Source organism: Prionailurus viverrinus, chromosome C1 (genome assembly GCF_022837055.1).
Source record: "Prionailurus viverrinus isolate Anna chromosome C1, UM_Priviv_1.0, whole genome shotgun sequence".
Classification (NCBI taxonomy): Eukaryota; Metazoa; Chordata; class Mammalia; order Carnivora; family Felidae; genus Prionailurus; species Prionailurus viverrinus.
In genome coordinates, this window is record NC_062568.1 from 177,332,516 (window position 1) to 177,348,432 (window position 15,917).

The following is a 15,917-nucleotide window of genomic DNA, read 5'->3' on the forward strand; positions in this document are numbered from 1 at the left end:
AAACAGATAAGGGAAGCAGACAAGTCTTAGACTTGGGTGCCACCCATGGGCCAGAGGTGATTATGACCTCCGAGTTCTGCTCTCTGGTGATGGCTACCTCTACTTGCATAGAGAAGGGTCTTTCTACAAGCAGGACAGAGAGGGAAGTTGGTGACATGGATGACACCCTAGCTGAGGTCTCAGCTCAGGTGGGTAAGGAGGTCTGGGTCTTGACAAGGCTTTGCAGGAGTGAGCAGGTGGCCCATAGCCAAACTTCCAGGGCTGTGGCCTTCTTTTAAGAAGGGGAAGCATCAATAGCAGGAAGGTTGTGTCTCCATATGGTACATCCTCAGGGCAACATGGAGACATCCCCAAGTCCCAGGGCTAGAATTCCCCTCTCTTATCCATCCCCTCCATCTCCAGTGTCCTCCCTTCCACTGTTGTCTAATTCCTGGATTGGAACTCAATAGTGGCCTTAGAACTTGAACCCTGGTGATATATGTGACCCCACCCATCAGGCAGCTGCCGCAGGGAATACTGAAGAAGAATTTCTAATTCATCATGGGGCCCCCCAGTCTGAGGCCCTCCCCTAAAACCATTCTTTGTACCTTTGTACCTCACCTGCCTCAAGGTTTGATTTAAGCACTGTCTCTTCCAGGAAGCCCCCCTCTTTAATGCCACTCTACCACTTTCTCCAGCAAAAGCCTGAACACTCGGAGTACTGGGTGACTGTGACACAGATGCTGACAATGGCTGGAGTGCTACAGAAACCTGTCTCAGGAGGGGCAGAAGATACACTTGGGAAACCATGTTCCATATTCCTTGATTTCAGTGGTAGTTGCCTGGGAATTTCCTTTAGAAATTCATTGCCTTGTACATTTTTTGTTTAGGTAATTTTTCCTTATGTCTGTTATATTACACACACACACAGATGCACACACACGCACACACACACACACACAGTTAAGCAGAGAAATACATCTCAGTGAGGGGGAAAGTCCTCAAAGCCATCCCTCTTTCATGTGGAGTAGGTGAGTGCTGGATCAGAATCATGAATCCCAAGACAAAGCTTCCATTGCATTCACTGCATCATCAGGGCTGGCATGTAAGTTTCTGCTACATTCTAGAAAGATTGTCAATTATAGGAGATAAAGGGAGATCCTAGAAGCAAGTATGTGCTCATCATATGTTTGTTGAATGAATGAGGTTTAGAATACACACATAATAAACATTTATTGACACACATGCTTACATGTCACTGCCCTCCAGGTGACTGTTTATGTGGGTGCCTGCTCCCCTTCTAAACTGTAAGCCTCCCAAAGACAGGGAGCCATAGCTATTCTATGATCCAGCTTGGGAGATTCTATGATCCAGCCCAAGGAGAGGCCACAGTCTGGGCTGTCTGGGGCCCTACCCCAGGCAGAGCTACTTCCCAGAGCCCAGGTGCAGAGGCTTCAGACGGAGGTGGATTCCATTCTTGGAGCGCAGGATTAGCTGGGGCATCTTGATGGGGGGCTGCAAGGGGTCCAGGGCGAACTCAAAGCGGAGCAAGCAGAGGGCCGTGACCACCTTCATCTCATTCATGGCAAACTGCTGTCCGATGCAGTTCCTACCATGAGCAGCACAAGGTGGCATCAGACTATGGTGTGTCAAGAGTGAGAAAGTCCAAAACTCTTAGTGGCCAACAAAAGCCAATAACTATTTGTGGATGGATAACTGGCTGATCAATTGATTGACTTGGACACAGGCAACAGATCTTGGGAGCACAGTGAGGGTCCCAGACCGAGTAGATTCACATTGGGAGTTCTGGTTTGGGGGCTTCTCTTGGAATGACTCAGCCAGCCCACCACTTGCCAGGAACATGAATATGCTAATGGAAAGAAGAAAGTCCCTGGAATTTACTCTGCTTTAGGATCACCCAAAACCCAGTGGCAGCTCTCTTATCACAGAATTCCCCAAAATGATGCTTTACCCACAACATCTTCCATTCTCCCCTCCCCATTCCTGAGGGCCTGGGGACATTGGTCCTCTCCTTACCTGGGCCCAGCAGAGAAGGGCATGAAAGCAAAGGGGTGGCGTGTGGCCACATTCTCAGGAGTAAAGCGCAGAGGGTCAAAGACCTAAGAGGACAAGCCTTGTTTAAATATCTGCCAGGTGCTGGAGAGGGTGACCTCCATAGCCTCCCACCCCATCTGACCTCCAGGCCCGGGGATGGGGTACCTCAGAGTCAGGCCACACTGAGCTGTTCCTGTGGAGGGCATAGATGTGCAGAGAGATCAGGCTGCCTGTGGGCAGAGTAGAGGCTTGGTAGCTAGGTGGTCCTCAGAGAGCCATGCCCACCTCCTCACAGGGCCAGAATCCCCTAGTATTCTTCTAACTAGGTACAAGCCCCCACCTGAGCACTGCCAGTGATGGAGGGTTCATCACCATGTTCAAGACATAAAAGTGCTTTTGATGATCATATCTACTTCCTCCAGTCCCAGCACTGGACACAAGCACCCGACACAGACATTGTGGAATGGAGAGAGGAAAAAGGAGGACTGAACCCACCTTACCATGAGACAGGACAGGCAAGGACTATTACAACACTTTCTACTTTCAAACAATTGATGCTTGAGGGAAGTTACTATTCATAACCTTATGCTATCAATAGTAACACCTACCATTCATCAGGTGCATGTTGTGTGCCGGATACAGAGTTAAACACTCCTTACGAAGCTACTACATACAGCTGCACAGGTTGTGGAATGCACATCATCATTGTCTATGTGAATGGTGCTTCCTGAAGTTGTTCAGGACACAACCTACATAGTGGTACATGACATCCCTGATGAATACTGTCTCTTTAACCTTGACAACAACCTTGTAAGGCAAATACTCTTCTTGCCCCTGCTTTACAGAAGAGGAAACAGAGGCTCGAAGTAGAGATTTATCCATGCATTATAGAACCAGGATTTGGACCAAGGCCAAACACAAAGCTTGAGCTCTTCCCCATTGGTGCAAAGATTTGACCAAAGTGACAGAGAGTGTCAGAGAAGCATCCACAAGGACTCCAGTTCCATCCCCAATCCATTCCATCTCACCTGCAGGTAGAGAGCGGCCATCCACAAAGTTGACAGGCTTGCTGAGCTGGCGGTACACCTGGGGCACAGGTGGGTAGAGGCGAAGGCTCTCCTTGATGCACATGGTCAAGTAGGTCATCTTCCCCAGATCATCCCTACCAGCAATACAACCAAGCTTTCTGGGGATGGGAAGCAATGGGGTTCCACAGGAAGGCAGGCTCCAGCCCCACCTTTCCACCTTAACCACCATCACACATCCAACAGGGAGAGGGACATAAATGCTTCAAGTGTCTACACCAGACGGGAATGGGGTAGCCACTTGGACCCAGGGGTTCTGGCTCCACTTTTCCTTTTTTTCTTTTTCTTTTTTTCTGATTCCACTTTTCTCCATCCCTCCCTCATTGCTGCTAGAAAAGGAAGGCACAGAACCCTAGAGTTGTATGTGTATCCAGCCATCAAAGACAGTCACTCCTGTGTCTCTCAAGGCCCCACAAAAGCCCCATAAAGGACAATTCTTTAGGTTCCACTTGGTTTCCCCTGTGGAGCTGAGGTGGAAGAAAACAAGGGCTGATATACATTGGTTGAATGAAGAAATAAATGCATAAACTATGACAAGCTCAGTTCAAAAACAAAAATTGTATTTCTCTTTTCCTCTTTTCTACCAGGAAGCTCACACACAAATGTGGTCCAACCATGATCACTATGCAGCACTTTATTAGAGAGCCCCAAACCCTAAGGATTTTTTTTTGGCCAGGTCCTCATTTTTTTTAGATATACTTGACTTTGTTAAAACCAGGAACTTGTATTCATCAAGAGATACCTTAGAGGAGATGAAATGGCAGGTTACACACCGGGATAAGATATTTTCAATTAACATTAACAAAGTATTATATACCAGTAATAATTTTTTCATTTGTGTTTTATTACTTGTATTGAATAAGTGTCCTGTAAGTTGCTTCAAGTTCTAACTGAAATGAAGTGAAAATAAAATAAATAAATATTTTAACTCCCTGCCTCCAAGCCGTGTTCATGTTGTTATACCACCTAAATGCCTGTTTCTTTCTTCCTTTGCCTGAGTGTCACCCCTCCTTAGAAAGCCAACTCAAGTGGCATCTGGGTGGCTCAATCAGTTAAGCCTCTGGCTCTTGATTTTGGCTCAGGTCATGATCTCACAGTTCATGGGTTTGAGCCCTGCATTGGATTCTCTCTTTCCTTCTCTCTCTGCCCCTTCCCTACTTGTTCTTGTTCTCTCTCTCTCTCTCTCCCTCTCTCTCTGTCTCTCTCTGTCTCCCTCTCCCTCTCTCAATAAATAAATTAATTAAAAAAAAAAAAAAGAAAGTCAGTCCAAGCCCCACTCCTTCTGATTCCTCTGCTCTCAACATGGGCCACTCAATCTTACTCCATTCTGTGTTTTCTCTCTAGCTTTTGGTTATTTGGTTCAACTTTCTAAAAACCTCCTAATGGCAACAACTTGGCTCCTTTTCCTTCTCTTCCCAGCCGCACCCCCAGAAGCACCTGGCACATGGCTGGACACCCTGGGAGGTTTCCAACATCTGTCTGGTAAAAGTATATAGTGGAGACATCAAATCTCAGATTCTGAAATATAGGTCAGTCTCCTTCCGGTGAATCTAAAGTCTCTCCCACTGACGGAGCATTTGCTGTGCTATGCTCTGTGCCTAACCCCACGTTGGAGGTAGCCCAGGAGCCAGAGAGAAAGTTAAGGTGGCTGACAGAAGGCCAAGGCCTGAGGGGGAGGGGGGAGGGAGAGAGGGGCCTGTGGGAAAATCCCAGAGATGACCTGCAAAGAGGTCAGCACCTGTCAGTGTCATGTCAATGAGTTCAAATTTGAATCAAGAAACAGAGAACAATTGAAAGATTTTAAGTGGTGGGGTTTGGGAAACAGGCTTTTCTCTTTCACCAGAGGAGTCTAGAGGCTGCACATAACCATCCAAAGGCAGGTGGGAGGGATGTGGTCAGCTCCCCAGGGTCTGGCTGTATCCATCCTCAGTTCCCTCCTATCTCCCGGCAGCTGGCCCCCACTGTTCCATCCAGCACCCCAGAAGGGTAGTCAGGTTCTGCCAGCAGAGGCAGTCAGTACACCAAAAATCGGCCTCCTGGTGGCAACTCAACCTGAAAAAGGCTGCACTATGGGAGAAGGAGCTGAGGGATGTGTCTGCAGAGGTCCCCCCCTGAAAGCCACAGCACTGGAAGGAACAGGACAATGGCCACCACCCTCACCTAGTTTCCAGGATGGCCCCCCTGCATCATCTGAAGATGACACCAGACAGCATAGGCTCAACTTATTGCTGGGACAGGGAAGAAAGACACTGTGCTCAGCCACAGCCTCACTCACCACTGGAAGGAGTCCCGGTCCCCAAGGATCTCGCAGACCTCCTCCCGGCAACGACTCTGGTGCTCCGGGTACAGGGCCATGCAATAGAGAAACCAGGAGATGCCACTGGTGGTGGTGTCATGGCCTTCAAACATGAATGTGTCCACTTCAGCCCGCAGTTCTGCATCGGACAACTTGATCCCACTTTCATCCTAGGTTAGGGAAGGCATGATGGGACAGCTCAACGTATTTGAGATAGGTATCAAGAAGACATCATAACAGCTGTCAAATGAAGGTCCAAGGGAGGGAAGGAAAACTCCTTTTCAGACTGGGAGTTGAGACCTTCCCCCAGATTCCTATCCCAGGCATGGTTTGGATGCCTCCTACTCCAGGAAACCTTCCCTGATCCCTCTGCCCAAGTGACCTTACCCAGCCCTGACAGTCAATTCTGCTCAGAATGCCACCTGGCAGAGGAAGAGATCTTTGTCAGTGTCCACCTCCTGTCTCCTCCACTAGACTATAAGTGTCTGGATGCAAGGCCAGGTCTTTCTCATCTTCCACACAAGAACTAACCCAGGGTAGGGGTTAGTGAGTTTGTAGAGTGGATGAATAAAGGAAGGAAGAAAGGAAGGAAAGGAAGGAAAGACTCTTCAGAGTCTTAGAAGGCTAGAATTGGTCTTTAGGACTTCTAACATATGACCCAGGCTTCCTGCTACTACATCTCTCCCCACTGCCACAGCTTCCCATCTATGAGTTTTTTCTGATGTGTGTCATAAGACAAGGAGCAGGTCATATTTGCTGGGGAAAGAGAAGGGAAGTGCTTACCAGCCCCTGCTGCTGTCCAAGGGAGGGGCTTGACCCCTCTGGTACAAGTTCTCGGGTGGGGGTGGCCCACTGCACACTCACTCACCCGAGCCCCCAGAAGAATATCTAGGAAGTCCAGGTGCTTCCGGTTCTGGATCTTCTCCTGCTCTTTCTCATCCTGCAGGGCTGCCTTTCGTTCCTTGATGACCTGGTCTGGGCCAGGAGCAGAGAGTGTCACTGCCTGGGGACCCATTCTCTGCCTGAAGGGGGGCTGAAATTCTAAAATGGCAGAGGTCCCAGATGGGCCTAGAGGAGCTAGACTGGACCCTTGGCTTCCTGTGGTTGGGTCCTGTGGGAAATGCCCACCTGTGTGGTCGTGGGCTTCCTGGCAGGCCCGTAGGAAGCGTCGGCCGTGTGGGGTGAGCCAGTAGATGAAGTCATTATGGTACTGGAAGGACTCGATGCGCTGCTGCATCAGCAGAGTGAGGTCGCTGACCGCCAGGTAGTAGCTATTGTCCCTACACAGTAGAAGAGTGGGCAGGAGTGCTCAGACTGTGACCCACAGAGTTGCCTGGGGCAATTCTATTCCAGAATCCAGCCCCAACCACATGCTTCTCACCCTTCCTCTCCCTGCCATTAAGCCTCTCCACCAAAGGAAGAATCTGTCTTCTAACTTTGGGCAAGGCCCAGTTGCCTCCACCTATGCCCAAGCTGGGGCTTCCTAGGGCAGGACCCTATGTCCTCTCAAACCAGGGCCCTAGAGTCCTGCCAACACTCCCCACTGAGCTGGCCTGGGTAGATAGAGACTGTGGTCAGCCCCAAGTACCCCCGGACCTGTGACTGAGACCGCTGTTTCCTTTGCCAAAGGTGCACTTCATGAGTGAGTCCAGCGCCATGTGGCCCACATCACAGAAGATGTCAAAGCTCTTATCCTCACGAACCTTTTCTTCCCACTTGTCCTGGAGCCCAGAAATGGAAGGTAATGTCAGGGGGTCAGCTGGGCACCCCCACCCCTGTCCTCCAGGACGCACAGCCTATCCTCTCTCCCATGAACCAAGTCCCTGGCCTGGCCTCCATTCTGCTGGAATGTAGGGGTGCAGGGCAGGTAGGGGCTTCAGGCTAGGGTAGGACAGGAGGCAGCACATACAGACACTGAGCCAGAGAGCCTACATAAAGGGAAAAGGAGGGCTGAGAGGTGGGGAGCTCCTCAGCACAGCCTGTGTATAAGTCACGCCTGCAGTGATGCTAGCGAGGAGTTTCCTACGAGGGGAAAGACTAGCCCGGGTAACTTCTAGGGATTACCCATCCCTGAGAGTCAGAGCCTGATCCCTGATCTTTGGCATCCCTTTCAGAGATGAGTTGCTAATGACATTATTTTAGATAGTTGTGGTAGGCAGAGAATGAGAAGGAAGCACTTTCCAGATATGAAAGACCTTCCTAATATTCTCAGATATAGGCATCCCTCCAGTCTGCTACAGGAGGACCCCTACTGGGGCCTCACAGAGCCCTTTGTTCTAGGAAGAGGGATGCCTGGATTTCCCAGTGGAGACAGGGCCAGAGCTGCCCAACTACTTGGAGCCTCAGCACTTGATCAGAACCCAGCACACAGCAGGTATCAGGCACAGCAGGGCTTGGCACTGCTATTATAGGTAGTACAGGCCTTTGGGGTCTTAGCAATTCTCCTTATGGCCCTGCCCCAGGGAAGCTTGGGGGTGGGGAGGAGGCAGCCATAGCCTCCAGGAGCCTGGCACTGGACCTCACCAGCATGGCGTGCGTGGAGTTGTTGAACACAGCCACGTAGGGTTTCAGCACATCATAGTGGAAGCCAGGTGTGAGCAGCTTGCGGTGCTCATACCACTTGGGCCCATGGAGGACCAGCAGGCCTTTCCCTGGGTAAAAGATGGCAGAGGGGAAGCTGGTCATCTACAAGATCCTGTCCCACACCTGGCAGCTTGGGGCTCCCACCCCAGTCCTCCTTACCCAGACTGCTGTCCCAACAGCTCTGCCTTCTAGCCACCCAGTGTTTGCAGCCTCTGATGAAACCAGCTTAGCCCTACCATCACTCCCTCCTCAGGCTTTTGCCTGGCCAGCACCACCAATAAAATCTCCTAGGATCCCACTCCAGGGCCACCTATTCCAGGAAGCTGTTTCTCAGACTCATGTATTTTCCAAAGCCCTTGCTATGCCTGTCCATGGAAGAGGACATACCCAGCAGGAGAAGATGCCCGAGCCCCACTTTCCCAGCCAGCTAGGAGCTATCCTGCCTCTTCCCCTGTGTCCCCACTGAGCAGCTGAGCTTGGGAGGGGCACTTGGGAGCCAGGTGTTCCCATGGATGAGATAAGACTGAGTGGGCACAGGACAGAGAGGGATGGGACAGGGAAGGATGCTGGTAACCCAGCACTAAGGTCAGAGAAAGCAAGTGCCCACTCACCAATCCACTGGAGGAAGAAATCATACACGTCCGCAGCCTTGGGATCTGAAGGAGAAAGAGAAGATCAGGTCATGCAAAAACTAGTGATACCCGAAAGAGGCTTATTAATCAATAGGATGTGGACCTCAGCTGCCCAGACGTAAGGTGCAGACCCCAGGATTCCTCCCCACTTGGAGCTCTGAGCCCTTTGCTCTCAGGAAACCCCACCCTCTCCTGGGAGGCCTCACCTCCTCGGCTATACACAGCCTTGACATAATCAGGCTCATAGATGTTCAGGAAGCCAAGGAACTGTCCAAGCCAGAGTGGGTGGGCATAAGGGAACTGGTGGGCCCAGGACACCACCTTGTCCAGGCTCCCTGTCTTCTGGATCTGAAATAGTTAAAGAAGAGCAAAACATTCAGGGAACACTATCACCAGCCAGGCCTTAAGTCCCTGGGCAGGAAGAGAGGAGGCTGCCCAGAGAGACCCTTGGAGCATCCTCCCCTCCTCCTGCATTCCTCTGCCAGCCAGTCACAGTCCTATATATCTCTGGGCTCAGTCCCCTCTCCAGTCCCAGAGCCACTGCTGTAAGTCTAAGCACACTCTTACTATACGTGGTTTAGCTTAACAATCCCAAACTAGCCAACCTGCTTCCATCTGGTGCTTGTCACCAACACTCTGTCTATACTGCTCACAAAAAGCAAATGCTTTTGAGCATTAAACTTTTTCATAGTTTAGAAAGATAGTTTAGAAAGATAATACCAGCTTGCTGTGCAATGCAGAAGTCTGCTCGATTCTGCCCCTGCTATGTCATTCAACACATTTGTAGTGAGGTCCTACTATAAGCAGGGCACTGTCTAGATGTCCCAGGGGATGGGACAGACATGGTTCTACCCTTTCATTCTATGGGGAACACTGATAATATTCAAGTAAACAACAAGTAGAATGAATACAGACAGTAGTAAGTGTAACAAGGGAACAAACACAGTCTTATGAGAAAGACTAACAGTGCTATGAGAACAGACTAATCTGCTTAGACAGGTAGATCCAGGATGGCCTCTTGTTGGAGAGGACACTCAAGGTGAAAACCAAAGGATAACAAGGAGCCAGCAGTGCAAAGAGTAAGGAAGGAACACTCCCAGTAGAGCAAACAGCAAGCACAAATGCTCTGGGGCAGGGGGAATGTGGTGTCTTCCAGGAGCTGCCCCTCGGTGGGACAGTGGCCTGAGATGAGGTTGGAGAAGTTATCTAGAGGGTGGTGTGTGCTCTTTGGGGGATTTTCTAGCTACATCTACTCAACCAGATGTGCTTTATATAAATGTACTTTTCTGAAACCTGCCTTTTTCATTTAACATATTTTGTCCTTCTTTTCAAACTCATGCATTTAACTGTCCCTCAATATTTTTAGCTATTTCAATTATATGGTATTCCACTATAGTGATGTACCATTATGTACTTATCCATTTTCCCCTATTCAGAGGCAGTCTTTCAGAGATATACTTAAAACCCTTCAGTGGCCTGCCCATGGGTCTCAGAATAAAGTTTGAGCTCCAGAGTTTGTGAGGAGGTATAGTTATAGCTAATTGGGGAGCTGGAATGTGAACTAAGGAAAGCTGACTTCACAGCCTGCAATTTTGGAGCTTGGAAGATCTGGGCTTGATATTGATTTCCCCCATTTTTAGATGTGTGAAATTGGGCAACATCTTTAGGCTTTCTGAATCTTACTCTTCTCATCTGTAAAATGGGAATGATAACTTACCTTATAGGATTTTTTTTGGTATTAATTAAATCATGCAGGGCATGTGTTATTTGTTGAGGTCATGCGGCATTTAAAGCCCTTAACTGATATATTATATGGAAGGACCCGGCACTGGATCCTGCACAAGGTAAGCCCTCAACTTGTAGTTACCTCCCCTTCAAGCCTATCTTTCCCCAACATCTTCCTCCTCCCTGCATCTCCTGCCATATCCTACTCCCAAACGCCCCCAAACTACACTAAAGAATTCATTCTGAACATGCCCTACGATACTTCCACCCATGGATAAAGGATTAATCCTTGTCCCGAGTCACATGGGAAGTTGAGCTTGAGTTACACCCTCCATCTCCATTCCCTTGGAAACCTGGTAACTGCCTGTGGCGTTCTCTGTTAGTGTCCACTCTAGTATCTGGGACCACAGGCTCCCACTGCCCAGGAACGTCCTGGGATTGGAAAGTGGGGGCCAGATTCCCCAGACCGGCTCCTCTCTAGGGTGGACATCCTTAGGGGTCCATGGGTGCTCTAGTCTCAGTCCTCCCCCACCCCACCTCTTGGTCACTACCTCTCCCCACAAGACTGGGCAGCACTAAGCATGTGCATAAACCCTAACCAGTATCAAGGACACCAAAACTGTATATTCAAAACTAAAAGATTAGAAATATCTACCAAAAAGAACTAACAACAATTGAGATGAGGCAGCATCTATGAAATAACCATAAAAAATCAGTTTAAGAAAATGGATTAGATTTACACAAACTCCATGGGGCTAAGCACAGAGTCATCAGGAGATTGGAGGGGTATGCAATGGTCCACGGGGTAGAGAGACAATTTCCCCCCCACCCTAGTGACAAATAGGTGACTTCATTCTCTATCCTCCTTTTCAGAGACAAGTGTACTACCACAAATGTGCATGTGAACACATGTGAATGGCTGTGAACACACAACTCAGAAGAGACCCTTGGCTCAACAGAAGGAGCAGAGGGACTTTGGGTGAGATTCACATGGGTCACCATGACTCTCCCAGCCACCACATATTGGCTAAGAAGTGATGGTGAGCCTTGCCCAAAGTCACACAATCCTCAAGTCCAGGTCTTTCAGTTCCAAAGCCTGTGCTATGCCTCCAATACCTCCTGTATTCAGCACTGAGGATGAGCTCCAGCCCCAGGAATGACCAGGTTGGAAGGGGAACACAGGGAAGCATCCAAACACCTAAGAAGACAGGAGGACAGGGGCCCAAGAAGTGCCCAAGTCATGGGGATGGAGACATTGGCCCCCACCCTATACGAGCAGTTTTGCTGCCCCAAATTGGGTCCCCCAGGGATTCATTCACACATTCAACAAGTGGGCATGGAGTACCCACTCTCTTTCTTTTTAAAAAAATGTTTAATGTTTATTTATTTTCGAGAGACAGAGTGCGAGTGGGGGAGGGGCAGAGAGAGAGGGAGACACAGAATCTGAAGCAGGCTCCAGGCTCTGAGCTATCAGTACAGAGTCTGACACGGGGCTCAAACCCACGAACTATGAGATCATGACCTGAGTTGAAGTCTGGCACTTAACCGACTAAGCCACCCAGGCACCCCAAGTACCCACTCTCAATGCTAGACAACAGGGCTAGTTCCTGGGGGAACAGTAGTGAGCAAGGCAAAGCTCTGACTTCTCCAAACTCACATGCCAAGTGGGGAGAAAGGAAATAAACAGGAATCAAATGCATTAGCAATATAATTTCAGATAGCAGTAACTCCAGGAAGAAAAATAAAGCAAGCTAAGGAGCAAGGCTCCTACTGTAGACAGCAGCTTAGGATGGTCAGGGAAGTCCTCTTAGGGGACATTTGAGCAGAGATCAGCAGAAGCACCTTCTAGAAAGCCCCATAGCATTGGACCACTATCTACTTCTCAAAAGCTGCTTTCCTCAGTTGTCCCCTTCATCCCTCTGCTCCTTGCTCCCAGAAAATTAGCTTTGCTCTACTTCATAAAGGAAACAGAAGCCATCAGATAAGAGGGCCCTAAAACCACAAGATCTGAAGAACTATCTGCTCTGCACCAGCTTCCCTCCTGTTCCAGTAGAGGAGGTGCCCAGGGCCTCCAACCCTCCCTTTGGGCACCTCACCCATCAATCACCCCCTCACTCTCCCACATCACAGACCCCATCCTCTATTGGCTCCTCTCACCTGCATTTAAAACATGCTCAAGTCTCTCTCACTTACAAAACAAAACAAAACCTCCATGGATTCTGCTTCCTCCTCTAGCTAACACCCCCATTTTCCTTCTCCTTTCATAACTTCTCAAAAGAGTTTTCTGGATGTTTCCTCCCTCTTCAGCCCTCATCTCTCCAACACTGCTGTTGCTAATGTGACCAATGCCCTTCTTGTGGGTGAGCCCAGTGGATTTCCAGCTGCTGTGACACAGTCAATTCCCTCCTCTTTCTTGAACTCTGTCCTGGATGTCTTCCCACCTCTCCCGATGCACCCTCTTGGTAGCTCCTCATCCATTATTTATCAATCAAAGAGTGAGGCTCCCCCTAGATCCAGTCCTGGGCCTCTTCCCATGCTACACCTTCTCCCTGGAGGCTCTCACCTACTCCCATGACTTCCTTTGCCATCTATCTGAGACTACAAAATTGACAGCTCATCCCAGCTTATCTTTCTCCTAATCTCCAGAAACATGACCAGCCATCCCCTGGAAATCTCTGCATGACACCCCCTAGGCCCTCAGACCCAGCATTTTCAAACATCAACACAATATCTGCCCTCTTCACATACCTAGGAATGGAATCACCATCTGCCCTGATACCAGCCAGAAACATGAATGAAGTCCTCCCCCCTAATTCATAGTAATACAAAAGGGGATGCCCTATGGAGGTTGCCTTTCTCCCCTGCAGGTCCCCCAAGTGATTTTTTCCCTGGAATCAATAAACCAGAACTAAGAGAGCCAGATATAGCAGTTCCTGGGAAACTCTCCAAATCTGGACCCCAAGGCTCCTGTGCCCAGACACTGGAAGGTGCTGTCAGCCTTAAGCCTTTTTGTCTTGGGTCTCAAATCCCCACATTTTTACACTTAGACACATAAATTCATTCCTCCTGGTTACAGTCCAGTCTTGTGGCTCAAGGAGACCTTTTCTCTCTTTAGGTGACTTTTCTAAATTCGGCTCTTATCCAGCTGTATTAATGCCACAGTTTAACAAAGCTCCCCTTTTCCTAGTGCATACAGGGGACCTCGCTGACACCATTACATCTGGCTGTGGAGGAGGCCTTACTGCCAGCTTCTGCCATGCCCTCAATGCCAGGACAGCCTGCTCTACCTCATACTCCTCCCCATGTCACTAATATGTCATTCCACTAACATCTGCTTGGATGGGAGCCTCAGCCCTGTCCTGCTCTTCCTGCCTCCTTTTTGGTCTCTGCCAATCTAGCCACCATCCCAAAGCCAGTGTTCACACAAATCTGAGCTCATCACTTCCTGACTTGAATCCCTTCAATGGTTCCCCGTTGCACTCAGAACAAAGCTTTTTGATGTGGCCTACAAGGTCCTATGTGATCTGCACCTGCCCTCTTCCGGCTTCATCCTCTTGCTTCTGTCCTCCCCCCTCAGAACTCCAGAAGTGAACAGCCATGAACATACTAGACCTAGAGAAAGAAGTATTTGTTGAACAAATTAATTTCCTACACACTCGATGCTCTTTCCAGCCGCTGTGCCCCTACACAGGTAGTGTCTTCCACCCTTCCTTCCTCACTTCCATAGGCTGCTGCATCTAGATCTTTTGGGACTCACTTCAGCATCCCCTGCCCAGGCTGGGCACTGTGTTGTGTTATCTGTCTCTCTTACAGACCAGGTCACTCTAAGGCTGGCTCTAATCTCATTGCTTTATCCTCTGCCCTCAGCAGAGGGCAAGGCCCAGAGTTGTTGATCAGATAACACCAGCTGTTTGAGAAAAGAAGAACCTTATCTGACTCCCAAAGACTGGGTTGATTTTGGAGAAAGGAAGAGGATGAAAGAAACCAATGCCTCAGTGTGTTTTGCAGCAAGAATCTCTCCACAGGGGTTTAACAGCTGACATCTGCCCAGCACTTTGCAAAGTATCTATCTATATTTTATCTTTTCTGATCCTCTACTAACCCAACAATGTAAAAATGCTTATCTCCATATTGTTGACGAGGAAAGGGAAGCACAGACAAGAAGCACAGTGAAGGCCCATCAACTGAATAAAAATGAGCCAGGGCCCCAGACTCCAGCCAGGGCCCTTCACTTCACAATACAAGGTCAGGGGCACTGCCCCAGTGATGAGCAAGGCCAGGGAGGAGGACTATGCAGTCCCAGGGGATCACTGTTCCTGGGCTTGGAGCTGGCATTCTCCCCTCTTCCCCCTCACAACAGTCCAGATTCTCCAGCCCCTCCCAACCTCAGACCAACAATATGACATGGCACCTACTATGTGCAAGATCCTCTCTGGGCCCCAGAGTAGAAGAAGGGGGACCCTGGAAGAATAAGACATGATCCCACTTCAAGGGGACACACTGTGAGAATTGAATAGGATGATAGGCAGATGTGTCCAGGGCCTCTAGACTGTAATCAGAGATAAAAAAGGAAAAATTAAGGGGTGCCTGGGTGGCTCAGTTGGTTGGGCATCCGACTTTGGCTCAGGTCATTATGTCACGGTTTGTGAGTTCAAGCCCCACGTCAGGCTCTGTGCTGACAGGTCAGACCCTAGAGCCTGCTTCAGATTCTGTATCTCCCTCTGTCTCTGCCCTACCCCCACTTGTGCTCTGTGTCTCTCAAAAATGAATAAATGTTAAAAAAAAAATCTTAGGAGCACGTGGGTGGCTCAGTCAGTTAAGTGTCCAACTTCAGCTCAGGTCATGATTTCACAGCTTATGAGTTTGAGCCACGAATCGAATTTTTTAAAAAATTAAAAAAAATTTTTTAAAATAAAATAAAGGGAGAAGTTAATCCTGATGGGCAGTTCTGCCCCCACCTCCTGCCCTTCCTTTCCTACTTCCACAATCACTAGGCTAGGAATCAAACTTGCAGTCACTTTGTATGGAAAGATCATGTCCTGCATGAAAAGGCACAAGTCTTGAACCCAGCCTTGTCTCATTTCCTGAGCTACTATATGGACATAGGCAAATACCTCCCCTTTTCTGAACCTCAATTTCCTCATCTTGGTTTGGAAAAACATCCCTACACTTACCCTCCCATCCCTCAGGCTCACATGTGGATCCAACATAGCAGAGGTGCCAAACCCCAGAGGAATGTAGAGGTGTTAGGCCTGCCATGGTTCCCCAGGAAACCTTTGTAGGCCCAAAAGAACCTCCCCTCCAACACTTGTTCTTTCTTCCTGGTGCCAAGGCCCTCCAGATTCTTGTGTAAGAGCCAAGAAGCCAGAGCTAAGCTGTGCTCCAAGCCCTCTATACATCTCAAGGTGGGGGACAGAGGCATTTGGGGGGAGGAGGGCATCCAGCTCTGACATGAGATAGGGGAGCAAGTCCCTGGGCTAGGGAGTCCTACGGGCCTAGGGCAAGCCTAGCTTTGGTGGAGGCAAGTAGAAGTGGAAGGAAGTGAGAGGCAAGGGATTGAAG

General features: G+C 49.2%; 1 protein-coding gene across 4 annotated transcripts in view; it reads right to left on the reverse strand.

Annotated features, from left to right (window-relative positions):
• Positions 1–1,195: 1,195 nt before the first annotated feature.
• Positions 1,196–15,917, reverse strand: part of LOC125172291 (cytochrome P450 4B1) — a 60,881-nt gene continuing 46,159 nt past the window's right edge. For 3 of the 4 annotated variants that reach the window (XM_047870110.1, XM_047870111.1, XM_047870109.1), the window contains 11 exons: positions 8,837–8,978; positions 8,610–8,654; positions 7,939–8,066; positions 7,012–7,136; positions 6,544–6,695; positions 6,284–6,390; positions 5,395–5,585; positions 3,063–3,196; positions 2,200–2,264; positions 2,017–2,099; positions 1,196–1,588 (listed from right to left, as the gene is read on the reverse strand). In XM_047870110.1, coding sequence (XP_047726066.1) covers positions 1,405–1,588; positions 2,017–2,099; positions 2,200–2,264; positions 3,063–3,196; positions 5,395–5,585; positions 6,284–6,390; positions 6,544–6,695; positions 7,012–7,136; positions 7,939–8,066; positions 8,610–8,654; positions 8,837–8,978 — 1,356 coding nt within the window. In that variant the 3' untranslated portion in view covers positions 1,196–1,404. The remainder of the gene's footprint in view (positions 1,589–2,016; positions 2,100–2,199; positions 2,265–3,062; positions 3,197–5,394; positions 5,586–6,283; positions 6,391–6,543; positions 6,696–7,011; positions 7,137–7,938; positions 8,067–8,609; positions 8,655–8,836; positions 8,979–15,917) is intronic. The other variant, XM_047870112.1, reaches the window with a different exon arrangement.